Source organism: Cavia porcellus, unplaced genomic scaffold, assembly GCF_034190915.1.
Source record: "Cavia porcellus strain 051 isolate PalLab524CR breed Dunkin Hartley unplaced genomic scaffold, mCavPor4.1 scaffold_1, whole genome shotgun sequence".
NCBI classification, from domain to species: domain Eukaryota; kingdom Metazoa; phylum Chordata; class Mammalia; order Rodentia; family Caviidae; genus Cavia; species Cavia porcellus.
Genome location: NW_026947484.1, coordinates 176,351,868 through 176,373,745, shown reverse-complemented (window position 1 = coordinate 176,373,745; position 21,878 = coordinate 176,351,868). Strand labels below are relative to the sequence as shown.

The 21,878-nt window shown below is 34.4% G+C and overlaps 1 protein-coding gene across 9 annotated transcripts in view; it reads right to left on the bottom strand.

Annotated features, from left to right (window-relative positions):
- Window positions 1-21,878, bottom strand: part of Ptbp3 (polypyrimidine tract binding protein 3) — a 97,910-nt gene that overhangs the window by 42,410 nt on the left and 33,622 nt on the right. For 3 of the 9 annotated variants that reach the window (XM_063260745.1, XM_063260750.1, XM_013145890.2), the window contains 2 exons: window positions 18,119-18,200; window positions 5,991-6,160 (listed from right to left, as the gene is read on the bottom strand). In XM_063260745.1, the coding sequence (XP_063116815.1) occupies window positions 5,991-6,160; window positions 18,119-18,149 (201 nt within the window). In that variant the 5' untranslated portion in view covers window positions 18,150-18,200. Of the gene's footprint in view, window positions 1-5,990; window positions 6,161-12,154; window positions 12,278-18,118; window positions 18,201-21,878 lie in introns of those variants that run through there. The other 6 variants (XM_063260748.1, XM_063260753.1, XM_063260759.1 and 3 more) reach the window with 4 other exon arrangements.

Here is a 21,878-nt window from a genome sequence, read left to right as displayed (position 1 = left end):
AAAAATTGGATTGGGTTCAATAAAGGATGTGGACTTAGAAAATTGCCAGCTGATTAAAAGACTTAGCTTCTGGTTTTCCTCTTATTTCTGTTTCTTCTAAAGTACAAAAACAACTTAAAGGACAAGGGTGTAGATACAGCTCAGAGTAGAATGTTTGTATAGCTTGACTGAGGACCTGGGTTCCACCATCAGCACAGCATCAGGGAGGAAGAAGCTAATTAAAAGGCCAAAACTGCGCGCGCGTGTCCCCGTGTGTGCGTGCATATCATCATTACAATGAATGCTTTCAGGGATAGGGATTGAGTAATTTTTTGTTAAAAATCTTGGGGCTAAAGGGCTATAGCATGTAACAGTAAAATGTCATGGAGCATTGAAAGAATTCAAAAAACCTTCTTTAGGGGAGAAAAGAGAAGAAAGAAGGAAGGGAAAGACAGAAGTAAGAAGGAAAAGAAATGAAGGTTGAGGCCAGGTGTGGTGGCACATGCCTTTAATCCCAGCACTGGGATTTTCCAGTGGACATGTAAAATATTTTTAATTTTTAAAAGATTTCCAAAAGTAAGAACTATATTAAGCATTCTTTAAAGTGGTACAAAAATTCTACTATAAAACAATGAGAAATCTCACATGTACTGTTGACAGTAGTATCTTAAGGTACCAAGGGCTCACTTGATTTTAAATCCTCTCTATTCCCTTATTCTCACCAAAAAGATCTGTGAAGAAAATTCTTCTGTCTGGATCTCCTTACTACATTACCTACCACCCTTATCAACACCTACTCCAAATCACAAAATCACACTGTTTTATCTAGTGCTCCTAGGGCTTGAATTCATTTCTAAGTATGGAGGCTTTCTAGTTCACGTATGATCTGGAGATACTAGAAAATAAAATGGATTCTAATCTTCGAAATAGAGAATATTCTTAAAAAGTAGGTGCAAAAAATCAACTATTCAAATTACAAAAATAGAGGAACTTCTTGAATTAATTCAATATTGATCTGAATCAGATAACAATTGTTAATATTACCTATGTTAATATTACCTATCTGAAAAATAACATAGGAAAAGCTGAAATGGAAGAAGATCCTTGATACTCATGACTTACTCAATACCACCTTATGTCTTATGCAATACTTGTAATAGCTGTGAGAACTCCTATGATTTTTGTGATAGGAATAAGATACTTACAGAGCCCCAAAGTATAGGTATTCTGTCTATTTTAATGCCTGATAAGGAAGATAACATATACATATACTAACCATTTTAAGCACTCAGAACTGCCTATAAGAATGTCTCAAAATGTAAAACACAGAAATAGCCCCTGGTCAAAATTAACACAAACTTCTAGTTAGATAATCTTTTTTAATCATTACAAAATATTTATTAGATAATCTTTTTTAATCATTACAAAATATTTCATTAGCAAGCATAAAGCAACCACATTAAGTATAAAACATTTAAACTTTATTTATAAAATATATAAGTTTTATTTAACAAGGAATATGGCAAATATCTGTAAATCTTTTTGTTTGTAGTTATTCCTTAACTGTCAGATGTTTCCAAATGAAATCCAGTAAGGGAACACTAACTTGAAAAATGTTAACTATAATGTATATTAACCATGTCATGGCTGAATCAATGAAATGATTCAATGCAACAATATTCAATGAAGTAGTTAATATTCGATGTTAGCCCATGATCGTGAATCATGCCACAAAACCAATCAATCAGTCCATAATAAATAATATTTGATTATATTAAAGGAACAAAACTGGCTTTAGGTCACTTATACATTTAAAAGATGTATATATATCCATAATGCTACCATTCTCTGTATGACAGAGCTTATTTCTGCTCATTCCATGATAAGTGTTAAAAACTAATATATCTTAACATTAGTCACTAAAAGGAAAAGCTAAACAATGTTTTCAGAATACATTAGTCTAGTCATATTAAGCTGTTCCCAAGAGTAAAATCCTGAGTAATTTTCCACATGAATGTAACAAATAAACTATTTAAATTAGTTTTTCCAAAGTCAAAGTCAATTAGTCAAAAAGTTCAATTTTCGTAACATGGAAAGGAGAAACAACCAAAAATCACTACACAGAAGACCATGAAAATAACCCAACTCTGCCCACAACATTCCACTTTCAAATACCCTGGTTGACAAGAAGTTCTAGTGACTTAAATCAGAAATTTTTTATTGAAGTATATAAAGATATATTTGGTAAACAGGATTTATAATAAAAAGATAAGCAATTAACATAACAGTTACAGTTAGCTTATAAATAAACCCAGAATAGTCTAGGCAAAAAGAAGTGACCTTGCCTATTCTCTCTCATAGACAACTGACCATTCATTAGATATGGGTGTGCTGGCTCTCCTCGGATTACACAGACTATACTATTCTTCTCAGTAGCAACCAAGATCTAAACCATGTATCATTTCCCATAGATATGTAAGAACAAAGACTGCACCCAGCATGTTATTTAATTAACTTTTCTGGATCTTAAAACCTCATCTGAATTAAACAGGGATACTAATTAAAAAGTTTACTTAAAAGGGGGACTGAGTCTGACATTATCCAATTCCTTTCATGCACACATTATTAGTCTACTTATAAATGTATTTATAATTTGTTTCTGGGTGCTATTTACAAAAAGTATTAGAAACATAATGACATATCACAATGTACTGTAACTTTCTAAGACCTAGATTTGATAACCTTTCTTTATTCTTTTTTTGTACCAGGGATCAAACTCATGACCTCATGCTTGCAGGCTCTTGTCGCTGAGCTAAACCCTCAATCCTACTTTCTTTATTCATTATTTTGAACAATAATGTTCAGTGCGTAAGGGTTTTAGGACAACCAAAACCTGGGAAAGAACTAAAGAATTCATAGCAGTGGAGTCTAAACTGGAACAAGAAAGCACACAATTATTCAAATCAATACAATAAATATCTCAAGGTGTGGTGGCTCATGTCCATAATCCCAGTACTTTCCTTTATGTATTAGTCTGTCCTCTTGGTATCTATAGCCTTTGTTGCTCTAGATGAAGGACAAAAAATAGTATATATGTATGAAACTGCTAGTAATTATTAGCTAATTATTGAACAAAAAGAAAGGAGGAGGAGCTGGACATGATGGCACATGCCTGTAAAGCCAGCATTCAGAAGGCTGAGGTAGGAGCTCAATGTGATTTTGAGGTCAGCCTGGGCTACATAATGAGCTCAAGGCATGGCTGAACTACAGAGACCTTGTCTCAATAAACAAACAAAAAATATGACAAGTATTGTTTTTGTCACAGTCACCAGAGAATCAAGCTTCCTAAGTCATTGTAAGAAACACTCCTTTTCCTAGACATTGACAAGGCAAAGACTTTTTGAATATGTCCAAGAAAATACAGCAAACAAATATGAAAAGGGCCAAACGGAGTTTTAGTGAGCTAAAAACCTTCTGAACGAAGGACAATAGAGTTAAGAGATGATCTATGCAAGAAAATACCTTCAAACTATCTATTTGACAATAGGTCAATATCCACAACATGTATAACTAAATACATAGCTCCAAATACTCAACAGCAAAAAACCCAACTTAAAAATTGGCAATAGACATAAACAGACATTTTGTAAAAGAAAACCTACAAATGGTCAACAGGTATATGAAAATGCATTCAGTATTATGAAACTGAGGGAAATACAAATCAAAACCACAATGAGATGTCACCTGACTTCAGTAAGAAAGTTTATTATCAAAATGACTATAGTGCTAGCCAGGCATGGTAACACATTCCTATAGTCCTGGTGATTGCGAGGCTGAGGCAGGAGGATTACCACAAGTACCAGGCCAGCCTGTACTACAGAGTGAATTTAAGGCCAGCCTGAGCTACACAGCAAGAGCATGCCTCAAAACAAACAAACCCTACAGTGCTGGACAAGAATGTAAAAAGAGAATCCCTGTATCCTGCTGGTAGAACCATAAATTAATACGCCATTATGGAATCAGTATGTTGTTTCAAGTTAAGTGAAAAATAAGAAGCTGGAGTGTGGTGTAGCGGCACAGTGCCTGCCTGGCAAACACAAGCTCCTAAGTTCCAGCGCAGGGGAGGCAGGGGAAGAAAACCAGAACTAATAACATACAATCCAGCAATCCCACCACCATGTATCCAAAGAAAATAAAATCAGTATGTCACAGACTTCTATATTTCCATGTAATTGCTGCACTGTTCACAATAGCCAAGAAACAAAAAAGAGTCTATCAACTGATAAGTCAATAAGGAAAATGTGGTATATATATACACAATGGAACAACATTCAACTCTTAAGGAAGAGTTGAATCTCTGGGTGTAGTAGTACACATCTATAATCCCAGCACTAGGAAGGCTGAAGCAGGAGGATCACTGTGAATTTGAGGCCACCTTGGGCTATATATTGAGTTTGAAACCAGCCTGAACAACACAGTGAATGTTGAATGAATGATGAATGAATAAAAGAAAAAAGAAAATGAAATTTTATCTTTTGTGACAGTATCAATGAAAATGGAGATCATTTCATGTGAAATATGCTAGGCATAGAAAGACAAATACTGCATGATCTCAGTCATATATGATATCTAGTTGATCTCATACAAGTTGAGAGCAGAATGGTAGCTACCAGTGCCTGGGAAAAGCAGCAGACAGGAATGGGGAAACAATGATCTATGGGTATCAAGTTATACAAGCAAGAGTACAAAGCTCTGATGTGCTACTGTACAGTAGTGACTCCAGATAATGATAATATAGTGTATACTTCAAAAAGCTAAAAAAAGTATTTCAATTGTTTTCACCAAAAAGGAGTAATAAATAGCTAACCATGGTAGCACAGGTTATACGTAATACTAGTACTCTGGGAGGCTGAGGCAGGAGAACTACAATTCAAGCCCAGCCTAGGCAATTTATCTACTTAATGAGCTCCTGTCTCAAAAAAGGGGCTGAGGACATAGTTCAGTACAAAAGTCCTGGGTACAATCCCCAGCCTCTCTCTCCCTCCCTCTCTCTTTCACACAAACACACACGAAGAAAAAATAATAAATGAGAATATATATAATTGATTCAAATATTATACAACATGTTACATGTATCAAAACATCACTAGGAATCCTACAAATGTATAACTCTTACTTTCACGTATCAATTAAAAATTAATTTTTAAAAGTTGCATTGGCCACCTATTAATTCTACAACTAAAATATACATATTGTTGGACAACTTTTTGGGAGGCCATTGTTTTGGATTAGTTTCCTGCACTTGGCTGCAGCAGACCAGACTAAACCAAAATGGTAGTTACTCAAGCTAAAAGGTAAATCCCCCAAAAGACATGTTTTTTCTAAAAACAGGAGAGTAACAGAAATCAATCAGAAAAAGTCCAGTCTTCTTGAATATACTCAATAAACTACACTCTCCTTACAAGGAAAGCCTTACAAGAAAAGTGGCCTGTAGGAACCTTATGTTAATCAAACTGTTCTTTAGAACTTGTTGTTTGTACCAAAAACACTATCCACTCTGTCATATCCAGCTGAACACTGTTCTACTTTACAGAATGGGGTGTTACTCATTTCTGGAATCCCACAGAGAAACTAGTGAGATCTCTTAAGTAATTTTATCTTATGACAATGCCATATATTTCAACCCAGGTTTTGGAAAAGTTTATTTTGTTACAAGAGGTATAATTTATATCCTATCATGGTCTTCTAGCAATCAGGATATTGTCATAGACCATCCTATAATATAAAATAAACAAAATAGGAAATTTCTCTTGCTAAGAAAATTACTAAGTAAAAATTAATCCTGATTCCTCTGTTAATATTTTTGTTTGCTATATTTACTTTAAAAACTTAATTTTGATACCAGAATGAAATTTAGAAGATCAGTTCAAGGAAACAGAAATCGGCTATAATACTATGGAGATATGCATCAATCTATTTACTCTGCATCAATCTATTTACATATTACATACCTGGCTTTTTCCTTTCAACATCAAAAGATTAGTTACTTTGCCAAACGGGAGACCTAATGATATGACCTCCGCTTCAGTGACATCACATGGAATTTTGCGAAGATGGAGAACACGGGAAGGCGAACAGGGAGGTCTATCTCCTTTAAATTTCTTGCTGTCATTCCCATTAGCTAAAAAACATAAAATTTGTTTTCTTAATTACTGAAACTGATTTGGTTGACATGCCACTTTAACTACATTGTCACATTTAATCTTCAGGGTTTCACATTTGAAACACAGCAAACTGAGAACTGTTTTTAATGGGGAAGAGGAAGGAAAGTGGGAAACAAAAGCAACCACTTTTTGAATGAAGTTTTTTTTTGAGTTGCTAATCTGTAAAAAATTGAGCCCTGATTAACTTCAAAAAGAAGTGTTAAGGTAATAAATCACAGTTTCAAATACAGTCATGTACGGCACAATGAGACCCAGAAGCTGACCAAGTGTCAGTCAACGGTCCCATAAGATTATAAAGGAGCTGAAAAATTTCCATTGGCCAAAGAATATTCCTCTTGTACCAGAATGCATTACTCATATGTTTGTGGTTACGGTGGCATAAGTTAACCTACTGTGGCACCAGCTGTATAGAACTATAGCACATACAATTATGTAATAATACACAATACTTGATAAATAGCTATGTTAGTGGTTTATGCATTTCATAAGCTATACTTTTTAGTCATTATTTTAGAGTGCGTTCCCACTTATAAAACAAATAGTTAACTGTAAAACAGTATTATTAGGCAGTGCCTTCAGGAGAGAGTCTAGAAGGAGGCATTATTATAGGCGAAGGCAACACCAAGGTGGTCTTACCCCTGAAGAACTTTCAGTGGGATAAGATGTGGAGGTGGAAGGCAATGAAACAGCTGACTCTAACTCTTACATTTAAAAAGTAAAGTAAGAGTTCTCAAAATAAAACAAAAAAACTCATAGAATAAGGATATAAAAATACCTTCATGTAGTTTATAATCTGCATTTTAAACTATGTTAAAGTGTTACTATAGAAAGTTAAAATCTTTTTTTTTAAGTTCATAAAGACAAATAAAATTACAGTATGTGATGATTAAACATCATTGTGTCATCTTGACAGACTTGGGAACCACCCAGGGAACACAATTCAGGGTGTGTCTGTGTTGGTCATGGAGGTGCAACCTTGGTTACTGAATCTGGTCCTTCACCTCACTCCTTCCTCTCTGGTGCTATTCCCCTGCCCTGCCATGAACTAAGTAGTTTGCTTCATCAAACATAGGAGACAACCAACTACAGACTGAATCCTTGAAAACGATGAGCCAAATTAAACTTCTTTTTAAGTTGTGAGTATCAGGTATTGTAGTCCAACAACAAGAAAGCATTTGTAGTACACAATAAGCTAAGATTTATTTATTATCGAAGAAAAATTTTACAAATGTAGTATTATGTGCATAGTATTTATAGTCTATAGTGGTATGCAAAAATACCTTAGGCTTTCACATTTACTCACGACTCACCTGGCTCAGCCACAGCACTTTTCTGGTCCCACATCCCTAGTAAGCGCTCCATTCAAGTGTGTCTTTATCGTTAGATACACATATCATTGCAAATGCCTATCCAGTGCAGTGTGCAGGATTACACGACACAGGTTTATAGCATAGGGCAATTGCTTACACTATATAGAATAGATACTTAGTAAGTACATTATACAATCTAGTTTTGTGTAAGTAAATACAATAATGTTCCATAAACAATGATGAAACAGCCTATAATGCACTTCTCAGAAAGTATCCCCATCATTAACCTAAGTATGGCTGTTAAGTGCTGCTGAATACTTAATTTGTCATGAATAGAGAACAATATTTATAATGTTTTGATATATTTTCAGAATGTTTTCTACTTTGTTCTATTGCTAATATAATTAAAATAATAAATTGAAGGAGAGACTAGATTTCATCACATCTAAGATCTGAATTTAAGCCATATGCTTATGAAAATTAATTTTCTTTACACACTAGACTTTTTAGTCTATTAAAAGCCAAGCTGTAATACAGTATGACAATACTATTCATTACATAATAGATGTCTGAATATGAGTATTACCTTGTTGAAAATGCAAATTTTTAACCCTACCTCACATTGATTTAAATCAGAGACACTATGAGTGGTACAGTTTAACACTCTGCAGCATAACAGGACCTCAAGGTATTTCTGACTTAGTCTGAATTATATCAACTGCTGCTATAAAATAAACTTAGGCTAGCACACAACTTGATTTCATTTAGATCCTATTATTTTAACACTAACAATAACTAGAATTAACAAGCTTGCAACAAACACTCAAATTTATATAGATTAATGAGTCAGAAATATCTTTCTTCCAGAAATACTAATTGTAAAGCTGACTATAAATTAGTTAAAAGCCAAAATTTCATTACAAAGCTTTTAAATTGCATATTTAAAGATAAAACAGCTAGCTAGCATATTTGCCCTTAGAGAAAAATATAATTCTTCTAAACATCTGAAAGTATGTATTGTTAGTGAAACTTCACATTCAAATGTCTGTGATCCAAAATAAACAAATTTCATGAGCACCACACAAAAATTAAAGTAGTACTATTTTGTACCCTCTGTGTGACAGAACTCACAACTTGTTTATAGCTGAATAGGTTGATTTAATTGCACGCATTCCCAAATTCTCTATGCAAAGAAAAGATCCTGCCTAGAACGCTACTGACTGCTAAGAATCCACACAGTTCTGGGCCTTCATACAGTAAATCTCGTGGTCAGCTTATTAATAACAGGCACCCAAATATTTATTGGATAAATTGATTTGGGAGGCCAGAGATTTCTTTTCCTATATTTTATCAGTCACCAAGAAACATGACTTTTCTCCTCCAAAATGACTACTTGATTAAAACAAATAATTTCTACTTTCAGTATCACCAACCTCACCTTTGATCTTGTCCCTTTTGTTCTCCAGAGTTCATCATGTCATTATTCTAAACACCACAACAGACTTCTAGGTACTTGGTCATTTCTAGTTTTCAAACTATTTCCACTTAAATTGCTACATTTGGGTACTATAAATATCCAAGTCACCACCTAAAGGTTTTTATTGTATTATATTTGCAGTGATGGGGCTTGAACCCAGGGCTTTCACACTGAGTTACACCCCCATCCCTTTATTTTGAGATAGGCTCTTGCTAAGTTGTTAAACTGCACAGGCTGGGCTCAAATTTATAATTCTCCTGCCCCCACACAAATCGAAGTGTGACTTAACACATCCAGAAAAGGATAAGCAACTTGACAACAACATTGTAAATTTTCAAAGTATGACTAGACATCCACAGAATAATAATAACAAATGTTCACTCTCTTACTAGACTGTAACTTCAAACATCAGCCAATCAGGAGTTAAGAAAGGAGCACTTTTTCACCACCTCCATGTTGGCCTATAGGGCCAAATCATGCTAATACCACTGACACATTAAATATTAAAGAAAAATCCTACTACAGTGATGGCAAATACAAACACCTTGCTGTGGTACATGTGCCATAGGTTCACCACCACAGTCCTACAGGATGAGGTTCCTATCAGCTTACCTGAAATACTCCAAAACAATAAAAGAACATCAAGATGGTTATTTCTTTAACAGAGGTTATTTTATGTTTGAAAAAATAAGAACAAAAGAAATTTTTTTGCACTCCCTTTTCTGTGGCACTATCAAATAAAAATCTAGGATGACAAACTTACCAAGAAATGTACAATTACAAATCACGGGGTTGGGGGTACAGCTCAGTGGCCCAGAATCTGCCTGGAGAGTGCTAGGTTGTGTACTCGATTCCCAAATCACCATTTTGGGTTGTTCAGTACGTTAAGGTGCCTAAGCTATGTTGAGAAACATACAAAAGACAGAGACGGGTAGACGAAAGGGCAAATGGGATATGAAATCAGACATCCTGTCCTAAATAGTTATTTGACATTATAGATACTCCTTGCTTAATGACCTATTTCCTGACTGTTCAGACTTACAACTGAGATGCACTGTTGAGACTTACATCTCATGTTTTTCTTTTTTCTTCTCTTTCCCTTTGTATTGGGAATCAAACTCATGACCTCATACTTGCCAGGCAGGTGCTATGCCTCTGAGCTATATTCTCAGCTTTCTTCTTCTTTTTTTTTTAATACAGCTTGAACATCTTGTTTATAGAGCCTCAATGTCTTTTTTTGTACAGTACACCTTACTTATACAGTACCATAATTTTTCTAATAGTGCTGGACAATGCTGTAGTTTTCTGTTCTGTTATACATTATGGTACTGCATGTAAGAGTTATGCAAATAAAAGCAAAGTCACTCAAGAGTTTCCTTTGACTATTTCTTTGTTCTGAGTATTGTAATGTACATACTATATAAAGTTTCTCATTTAGAGACCCATTCATTTAACAACATAGTTCCAGAACTGTAACTTGGTCACTAAGGGAGGGAGTGTCTGTGCCTCAAGACTCTTCTCTGGTAAAGTGAGTATACTAGAGAAGGGATGCTATCAAAATTAGTGTAACTTTCTATGTTTTAAATACTTGGCATAATGTCCAATACAAAATGACCAACAGTATGTTGATTATGAAGAACTGTTTAACTTAGAAATAAAATTCTACTTTATGATATCAAAATGATAATTTTTAAGGGATAACAATCATCCTAGACCTCTGCCCTGTGATACTGTAGAAGACAGAACCTAAGGTCTTTGCATTGACCTACATCTTGAGCCCTCTTTATTTTGAGACATAGTCTTGCTGACTTGCCCTGGCTGGGCCAAAACTCGTGATTCTCCTGTATCAGCTTTTCAGAGTGATGGGATTATAACCAATCACGTCTGGCTAATTTTTTCTCTCCATGTTTTTATTTGGCAAAATTAAGACATTGTTCAATATTGACTGAAAAAAGTCTAAATCATCTAGATAGCTAGGGGGGAAAAAGTTGCTTTTAAAGACTTACTCCACAAATGGAAATGTATGGTTTTCCCCCCATGTGTGGCATAATTTAACAAAAGCCAACGTGAAACAAAAAAATTCTAATACACTAAATACATACATTTAAAGAATTATTTTCTACACAGAAGAATAGATTATGGAGTTTTTCAGGATGTATAATATGAAAATAAGCATTCTAATCATTTTATTATATTTTACTATCGTCAGATATCTACTACATGTTTCTAAGAGGTACACAGACAAGTTTTTGAAAGTTTATTTTCTACTTCAAAACTGGAGGAATCCACCAGAGATACTACTGTAGAAAAATGGTACTTTTTAAAAAAATGATCTTTATAAAGGTATATCTTTGATTCAATGCATCTACGTGAATTAAATGCAGCTCTTGACAATTTTATTCATCCATATGACTTCAAAAATTAACCACTTAATTTAATCAATTATCCATAGAGAAGTTATTTAAATACAAGATGACCAAAACACTAAATATAAAAATTTTAAAACAAGATAACCAAAAATACTTCATTAATTTTTATAACAGGAAATATAAAAAGGTAATTTTTATCAAATGTATTCAATGACTTTTCTGTACAGCGTATCTTGACACAGTCCATACTCGATGCAACATTACAATCTGAACCATAGTGTCTAATTTCTTTCTGAATTCTCTTTGCATTATTCTTCCTTTGCACAGCACACTTTATACTGTCATGTTGGCCTTTTTTTCCCCCCTAAAAGTGGTATAATTTCAATAAAATGTCTACTCATTAAACATAATGGTAAAAATGCCGTTGATGGATATTCTGGTTGGATTCCTCTATCCTATCTTTTTTCAATTATTTGGTCTACTAGACCTAATCTAAGTTGTAAATGATTTTTGAATCCCCTTATTTTGAAAAAATAACAGACAAGTTCCACACTGTTTGGTCCAGAAAGCATACGGATATTTTATAGTAATTTTTTCATCACTTTTTGATTATTGGATAATTTGTTAGATATTGGTTAAGTCTGTCAACACCACCCACAGAATTATTATAATCACCAACCACAACTGAAATTCTTCAGTTTTGTTTCTTCTTCCAAGTTCTATCATTTCTGTATTATGAAGTTAACAATAACGAGACATCTTTTTTGTCTTTCCATTTTGTAACACAGACTTTACCTCTCTGATATTCTAACATTTTCTTTTTTTCATTTTTTTCTTTTGAAGATCTTTTGGCAATTCATTCCTATTCAATCTCAGTTTCCCAAAAGTGTTCATTTTGTATTGTCAAAGAATACCACTGAGTTCTGAAAAAATATAAAAACTTTTTTACAGGCTGTAGCACAGGTTATTTTTCACAAAAAATATGAACTAGTAAAATAAATTAACCAGAATCTATTATTAAATTTCACTAGAAACAAACATCAAAAGTGAATATAAGCATTCTAAATAAAAAAGTATGCAAAAGTAGTCAATATAAAACGAACCAATGTGTAAGTGTATCTCATGTTACAAGAATCAACTGGTTGAAATGACACCTGCCCGGCATAGTATGCAAACAAAGACACTGCCAGAATGACACTTGAGGTAAATTGCTAAGTGATTAAGATATAGAACTTTTACCATTATTCCAACAGTTTTCCAGTGCCTCTATAACATTAGTCCTTCCAAATTCCCAGACCCAGGCAATCTGGACTGTATTCTGTTTGATTACTCTATTTGCTTCTACCATATTGTCTTGATTACTACAGTTTAATGATGATCAGGTACGTATTTGGGGGAGAACTCACACCTGGAAAATTTTTAACCAAACCACAAATATCATGTAATCTCTGCATTTGTTATTATTACTTTAACAGTTGCTGTATTATTATTATTATTATTATTATTATTATTATTACTTTAGGTTTTTGAGTTCAGGCTGGTCTTGAATTCACTCTGCAGTCTGGCCCTAAACTCAGAGAGATTCTCACGCCTCCACCTCCCAAGTTACAATTGTGCACCATCATGCCTCATTGCCCCTACATTTATTTAGCCCTTTAATTTCACTTACCAATGTTCTGCGGTTTTCAATGTAATAATTCTGTATACTGTTCTGATACACTGATCCTTAAATATTTGACAATTTTTAATTTTCCTGACATGGAGTTTTGCTCTACTGCTGACTTGGTTTTGAACTCCTGGGCCTGAGTGACCACCCACCCAACAAACTGAAATTATAGTTTATGCCAGTCTCAAGGCTTTGGAAATTCCTAACTTTTTAAAACAAACTTATGTAACACTTAAAAGTTTATGCTCTAGCTAATCACACTATCTTGATTATCATATACGAAAGTAATTAATATTGATATGCTGACCTTACTGTAACCACGCCAAATTCTTTCTTTTCCCAAGTTCTATCTTACTTTCTGAGAAGAAACTTCCATTTCTAGCTTTTATTTTTTTTCTAACTTTATGGTTCTAGGGTAGGATCTTCTAGATAATGTTGAATGAAAAGTAGTAAGGTTGATCATCTTTGCTTCACTGCTGATTTTAGAGGAAAAGCCTTGTCTGATACCCTACGTATAATGCTAATTATAGTTTCATATTTTTTATCAAGCTAAGAAGGATTTCCTTATATTTCCAGTTGGCTGACAGTTTTGTTAATTATGATTAGGAGGTTTGCTCTTTTTAATGCCTTTTGTGTCCATTAAGATGGCCATCAAGTTTTTCTTTTGTAAGTTGTTAATATGGTATGTCACACTGATTCATTTTCAAAACTACACTGATTAGGAAAGCCTTTATACTAACTACAAAATTAAATAAGTGTTGGCAAGGATGTGGAAAAAGAAATCTTCGTGCACAGCTGGTGGCAATGTGACATAAAGTAGTCCCCATGGAACAAAGTACAACGGTTCCTTCAAAAAATTTCTCCAGGCATGGTGGCATATATCTGTAATCCTAACACTGAGGCAGGAGGTTCCCTGTGAGTTCAAGGCCATCCTGAACTACATAGTGAGACCTTCTCTCTCAAAAAAAATTAACCTAAAAACTAGTCTTAAAAATTACTATACAATCCAACAATTCCACTTCGTTTCTTTTTTTTTTAATTGGTACCGGGGATCGAACTCACAACTACGTGCTTGCAAGGCAGGCGCTTATGCCACTGAGCTAAATTCCCAGCCCTTCCACTTCATTTCAACTCAACAGAGAAGAGTTTAAAGAGATATCTAAACACTATGCTGTCATATTTCTTACAAAAAAAGTGCACAAAACCAAACTGACTGATGAATGAATACAGAAAACTAAACATGAAATTAGGTAGAAAATGTGGTATACATGTATAGTAGAACTTAATTCAGCCTCAAAAGATAAAAAGGGACCGGGAGATGATCCCTGCCTAGAGAGCAGCGCACTGTACCAGCTGCTGCTGGGGTGGGGATAGCCACACCCAAACCTCTCTCAGGGGGTCAGCGCCATCTGCAATCTGGATTGCAGTCCAGTAGAGATCTAGGCCTCACCAGGAAACCATATCATTTTCATTGCTTTGTTGGGTTGGGTTTTATTCTCTCGTTCTTTTTTTTTTTTTTTTTTTTTTGTTTAATTACGTTAAATCTAATGGCATGAGCAGCTATTTGAAAGGCAACAAGACATATTATGGTAGCTATTTTGGATTTACTTGTTTTGAAGTCCTTCATTGCACTCACTGTTTTGGCTTTATTGTTTTTATTCTATTCTGTTCTGTTCGATTTTTACTATGTCCAAAAGTATCTGCAGCTATTCTTAAGACAACAAAAGGCATTATGATAACTATTGCTGGTTTCAGAAGGTTTTGATGTCCTGTATTACTTATTCTGGTTTATTTTTTATTGGTTTTATTCTGCTTCATTTTCCTTGGTTTTATCCTCTTCAAAATAAAAAAAGAAAAGATTAAAAAAAAGGCATCCTATCATATGCTAGAACACAAATGGAACCTTGAGGGTACTATGCTAAATCAGTTAGTCACAAATGGAAAAATCCTGACCAACATAGCCTGGTGGTGCATATCTGAAAACTCAGCACTCTGAATGGCTGACACAGGAGGATCACAAGTTTTAGCCTAGCCTAAACTTAGTAAGACCTTGATCTCAAAATTAAAAAGAACTTGGGGGGTTGCTAAATGCGAAGGCCTTGGACTCAATTCCCAATTCTACCAAAAAGTTTTTTGTGAATAAAATTATTCTTCTTCCAAAAGGCATGGTAGAGATAGAGCATTATTTTAGACATTGAGAAGATAGTCATATGTCACTGATGGCAAAACTTTCAGAACTTTCCTTCAATGTAACAACAGTCTGCTGCAGCCACATTCTGCAGGTTCACCACCACTATCACGTTAAGGATAAAAGAAGAGAAAAAGTCTGGTTCCCAACAAAACCAAGAAACCATACACCTTTAATCATCTTTCCAGAGAAATGAAAAATATAAGCCCTAAAATCAACTACTCAGTGGAAGAAATAAACAGCAAATTAGAGAAAGATGAACACATAATGAGTTAAAAAATTATTTTAAGGAAATTATCCCAAACACAGGACATTTAAGAGAAAGAGATGACAAGATAGGTAAGACAGTCTAAGACAAATCAGGACAAAATGAGGTGGACCTACACAGCTTTAACTGTAGTTTTAGGATGAGGCATCTCTGGGGAGAACTGAATCATTTCTGTGTAGGACGAATGCACACTCCACTAAGGATTCTCAATGCTAGCTGCACCTTACATGTATCACCAAACAAGCTTTAAAAACAAAAATCAATGCTTAGGTCCTTACACTGAGATTTTGGAATTGGTGTGAAGTAAGTCAAGGCAATTGTAGTTTTTTAACGTTTTTTTCCCAAGTTTTTCTTAGCAGCATTCCTAGTTGAGAACCAGTAATCCACAGGTACACAGGTAGCCAGTGAAACTGGCAGAATCAAAGGGAGAAAAATGTTAAATATAATTAGAGAGAAGTAACATACTATCTACAAAGTAACAACCTAGGACCCAGACTGACAGCAGATAGTTCAACTACAACAGAAGGCGAAAGAAAAATGGAACACTACTTCAAAGTCATATGGAAAATTTTAACTGTCAATCTGGATTCTAAACTGGTCATGTAGGGGATTTCGCTCAGTAGCATAAGCACCTGCCTGGCAAGCTCAAGTCACGAGTTCCATCCCTGGTACAAAAAAAAAAAGAATGAACTGGTCATCTAGCCCAGCAGTTCATCAACAACACTAGCTAAACAAAATGACAGGAAGTTTTTAAGTGAGAACAGATAAATCACTTCACCCTGGATATACTATAGCTCTGGGGAACAAGAGCAGAAATTCTTTAAGCACTCACCAAAGAAGAGGATAATCAGGTTTAGGAACTTCAGTGGTCCAGCCTTGTAGCTGGTAGTTCTTAAAATGTAGTTCCTCAAATGGCAGCATCAGCCATATAGAAACTTATAGAAATATAAATTCTCAGGATCCATCTAGATCTACTAAATTAGAAATACTCCCAGGGGACTCAGCAACTGTGGTTCCCCAAACTTATGCCCATACTGGGGACAGAGCCTATGGCCTGATGTATGCTAGGGAAGTGCTCTTACACTGAGCTACATCCCCAACCCTGGCAACTGTGTTTTAACAAGCTACCTTCTCTCCCAGATTCTAACATGAGCTCAACTTTGACAAGTCTATTTTGTCATCTCAATGCCTACATTACTATTCACAATTTCACATGAACAAATATCTTGCTGTTGCTCTGCCTTATAAAATCTTTCTGTTTAGTCCTTTAAAAGAGTGTGTCATAGTCAACCAATTCCCATGCATTTTTAAGGTCTTCAATGAAATTTCTTTTCATCTTTTTACCTTAACTGACTTAACCTTGTTCATTTCTCTTATAAAGTTGTCACATACAGACTATTTATTCTCATTCTCCCAATCCACATGTAAGCTCAGTAATAGGAAAGTGCACTCAATTACTACATCCTTATCTTCAAAAATATCTAGACAAAAAAATTCCCTTTTCTGAATATCTCATTTCCATAACTTTAGTTAGCAAGTGAATATGACTTTTGACTACCAAATTTCTCTCACAACATTGAGACAGGAACCCTCTACCTCTGATACATTTCCATCTGGATGTTCTAAAAGAACCTCAAGATCAATACATACCAATCTGAACCAGCTGCCTTGTCCAACCTGTTCTTCCTATATTTTCTGACAGAAATCAATGGCACTATTCATCTACCCAATTATCTTAGTCCAAATCCTGGAAATCATTGACAGGATCTTATTCAAACATTCAGTTGATCACCAATTACTATAGTTCACATAATACATTTATAAGTCTCTTCATCAGAATTGTCACTTCTACAGTGCAAGGTAATCATCCCTTAAGACTGCAATAACCTTTTAATTCCTGACTCTCCTTCCAGTATTGCATTCCTAGAACTCCTCTTAACTTTTTTTTTTCCAAAGACAAAGTCTCACTGTATTGGGCAGACTGGGCTTGAATTCACTATGCAGCCCAGGCTGCACATGGTGATCCCCTTGCCTCAGCCTCCAGAATGCTGGAATTACAGGGCGGGGCTGCCACCACACCTAGTGAAATACGGCTCTTCAAGAGTCTTTATTTTTTAATGATGTAGTACCTTATGGTTAATAGATTCTCTTTCACCTTTTAAAAATCATATGGAGGCTGGGGACATAGTTCAGTCATAGAGCTCACCCTGGGTTTGATCTCTAGCACCATAAAAACATACAAATCAACCTCCCAAATTAATGTGGTCATGTTTTTAACAATTCCATCATTATTCAACACAGATTTTAAATCTAGCTCTTTTATTCAATAGCTCTAGGTCACAAATTTATTGATACTAGTTTTATTACAACTATTTAACAAAAAGAACATCAATTAAATAGGAATCATCAGATTAGATCCAAATAAATCCTTAAAACGTAAAAGAAAATTATAACAAGTGATTTCATCTACATAATCATTATAGTATCTATCTTCCCACAACAAATCTTAGTTTTTATTACGAACATGGACACTTCAACATGTTTCTAACACGAACAAAAGAACACTTTCTAAAAATCCTGAAACGAATAAATAAAAATGCTGAAAACACATGAAAAAAATTGGAAAAATTAACTCACCATACACACCTGCAGGAGTAGAACTGTTCATGGTAGAAGGTCCGTTAGTGACACCACAAGGAAGAAGCTCATCGAGTCCCCGCTGAAAAGAAAACCAATGTCCAATTAATAAAAGTTTAAGATAATGGCTTACAGTTACTGCTAAACATACTGAACACTAAAACTATTTTACTTTATTGTAGTATAAAGATACTTAAGTGGAAGTCATTGAGAACAACAAAATCTAAAAGGTAGCAGTGAGAAAATTTACAGCATATCCACATGATTCAACTATCTAAAAAAAAAAAGATCATAACAGATAAAGGAGACGGACCTTAACAATAACTTTGACCCAAGCCAGTACTCCAAGGTGTTATATTTGAAACACTAACCTGCATTTAGACATTGCTTTTATAATATATTTACATACAAAGTATTTGTTTAGCTCTAAGAATCTTAACTTTTCATTACATAGGTACTTCTTACCATAGAACCCAAAAATGTTTCCCTCTAGTACTAAGGGATTATCAGGGCCTTCACACTGAGCTAGTTCTCCAGCCCTCTTTTTTTTATTCTGAGACAAAGTCTTGCTAAATTATTGTTCTAGTTAGGCTCAACCATGAGATTTCCTTGTCTCAGCTTCCCAGAGTGCTACAATTGCTGGGTTCAGTGGCATATGCTTGTAATCCTAGCATTCTGGAGGCTGAGGCAGTGAGTTCAAGGTCAACCTGAACTGCATAGTGAACCCCTATTTCAAAAACACTGGAGTGCTGGAATTATAAGTCTGTGTTACTAGGCCTGGTTTACAATTCTTATTTTTTTCAGAACCAGGAATTGAACTTAGGACCTTGCGCTTGCTGGGCAGGTGCTATGCCACTGAGCTGTAACCCTGGCCCCTGGCCTATTTCTATATTGATCAAATTATTTATAACCATTGTTTTCATCCATTAATCTTATAGTATTTTTATTATTAATCTTTAATGTATACCATTCTCAACTACAATTCAAATAATTTACTCTTTCAGGTAGGAAATTTGACCTAACTCCAAGTCGGAACTGCCAATAATAAGAGACATCAGACAAGGCTGTTGTTCATTAAACAGTAACTATCAAGACTTAAAAAGAATAATAAACAGGGAATACAAAATCAAAACAAACCTATTTCTAACGGCACTATTTGTTCAGCATGATCACTTTTTAAGAACAAGTATTTTGGTCCACTGGATAATAAAATCCTTTTTGCTTTGCTTTGTTTTGTGTTTTTGAGGCAGGATTTCATCATGCAGTATAGGCTGGCCTTAAACTCACTATGTAGCCCCGGTTGCCAAACTCATGGCGTTCCTCCTGTCTCAGCCTCCAGAGTGCTAAGATTACAAGTGTGCACCACCCCCACATGGCTAGATAGTAAAACTTTATATTCAACCTCTACTACAAACACTAGAAAGGCAATACTGCTGTAACAGATACTTAGTACTTAGGTATAAGTAAACATTCTGTAGGGAACTATTTTAGACTGCTAAAGAAAGGCAAACCACCAATGTGTTTGTATAGTAGAATTATAATTATTTAAGTAATTAATTAAGCATCCAGAAACTACTTTCCCATGGGTACTCACCAGAAATGTATTACAGATACTTTGGCACAAAAGGAAAAGAGAATTGAGTAAGACTGTAAAACGAATCTAAACTCCCCAAAAGACCAGGATTAAGGTATTACATAAAGCATATGTCTTTCTGTTAATTTCTGAAACGCAGGAATTATCAGGTTTTGTAACTTGATAATTCAAGTCCAACCTTTGTAGCTCACTTTTCTACCTGCAGCTATAGAAAGATAAATTTTTGTAATTTTGTTGTTGTTTGGAAACAGTGTCTTCACTATGCATTGCAGGCAGGCCTTAGCTCACTTACGCAGCGCAGTCATGGAAATGCACCTGCCTCAGCCTCACAAGTGCTAAGATTACAGGAGTGCACCACCACACCTAGGAATTTTTGTAATTTTAAATTCAGTAAAAATTTAACTGTACCATGGTTTTATATATGAGTAATCTGGTAAAATAACTATAAAATGTGTATTTTCTACTTTTTGTCAAGTTTAATACAAATGTTTCTCTGATAATGAAGCTATTTTGATCAGAGACCATTTTAGTTCTTTTTAGACTTGCACGAGTATGCTAAAATGTCAAAAATAATTGATTCTAGATTGACCATACACTGAAATGCAAAAGCAAAACAATGAGGATTCTAAAAGAATAAGTATTCTTGTAGTAGAAACAATAATAAAACAAGAAGTAGAACTATAAAAGAAAGATGCAGATAAAAAAGACATTAAGATTTTATTTAACATAAGACACTATTTAGATAGAACAGGAGCAAATATTTGTTATAATGTATAACCAACAAGGGATTATACCCTGATTACTAAGAAAAAGGAAAAGGAAAAAAACAAAACAAAACACTAGTAATCTCCCTGGCAAGTGCAAGATGCTGAGTTCAATTCCTGGTACAAAAAAACAAAACAACCCACTAGGAATTAGTTATAAAAAGTCAAAATAATAGGAAATAAACTAAAAAAGGCACCTCACAAATAAGGTGGAAAAGTCTAATACTGTTTCAGACACGTACTTCTCCTTTCCTAAAAAGGATTATTTGGCCCCATTCATGTTCATGTGACTTTCAATGTCACTGAAAAGACAACTTCCTATCACATAGACCTACAGTAGTTCTGTGGTATGTTTTGGTCTATGAAATATGAATAAATAAGGCCTACACTTAACCCAAGAAAAGCTTCAAAGAGCCATCATTTCTGCCAGTTGTTCTACTTTTTGTTATTTTGCTCTGCAATATTAGAAGACTATGTTTCACATCAAATGTATCTCTGCAGCAGCTGTCAACATCATAAGGAAACAAGAAATGTTTTTTAAGCCACGTATAAAACCAAATCCAATATAAACCCAATAAGCATAGGGAAACATACTTCTAATCTTATTGGTTATCAGGAAATTGTAAGTAAAAACCACAATTAAATGCCATCATACTAAAAGACTGATACAAGAGTGGTAATACCAGCATTCGCTATGAATATGAAGCAATATAAATTCGTAATTGCCTAATTATGTACATGTAGACATAAGAATGTTCTCAGCAGAATTATTTGTACTAGTCAAACTGGAAACAACCACCATAAAATATAGAAAAGAAGCTTAATTTTTGTAAATGCATGCAATGATTACATAGCAATGAGAATGAATCTGCTCCACAAATTAGGTGACTCTCACAAATATTAAGATGTCAGTCACAAAAATATACATTATATTATTTATTAGATTTAATATTATATAAAAAGATAGTCAAAGATAAGCTGCATACAAAAGATGGAAACTTCTTCACAGTATATTTAAAAATTAATTCTAAAAAGTATAATACTAACAGAAATTATTAAGACACAGAAGTAAACTTTCATGACTTCTTAAATGGGGAATGGGATCAAGAGATGGAAGGAGAATGGTGGGGAAGAAAGGGAAAGAGGATGAAAAAGAAATAAAATGCATTCTGTACACGTGCTAACTCAAAAAAAAGGAAAAGTGAACCAAGACATAGATGGAAGGAGGGGAAGGAAAGGGGATAAAAAAAGAAATTCAGATGTATATGTACCAATTCCCTACAAGGAATGTAAACATTATGAACTACAAACATGTACTAATAAAATGATCTGAAAAAGTATTTCATGATATAAAAAAAGGACGAAGGATGAAAGCAGATTAACTGTATATGCTCAAAATAAA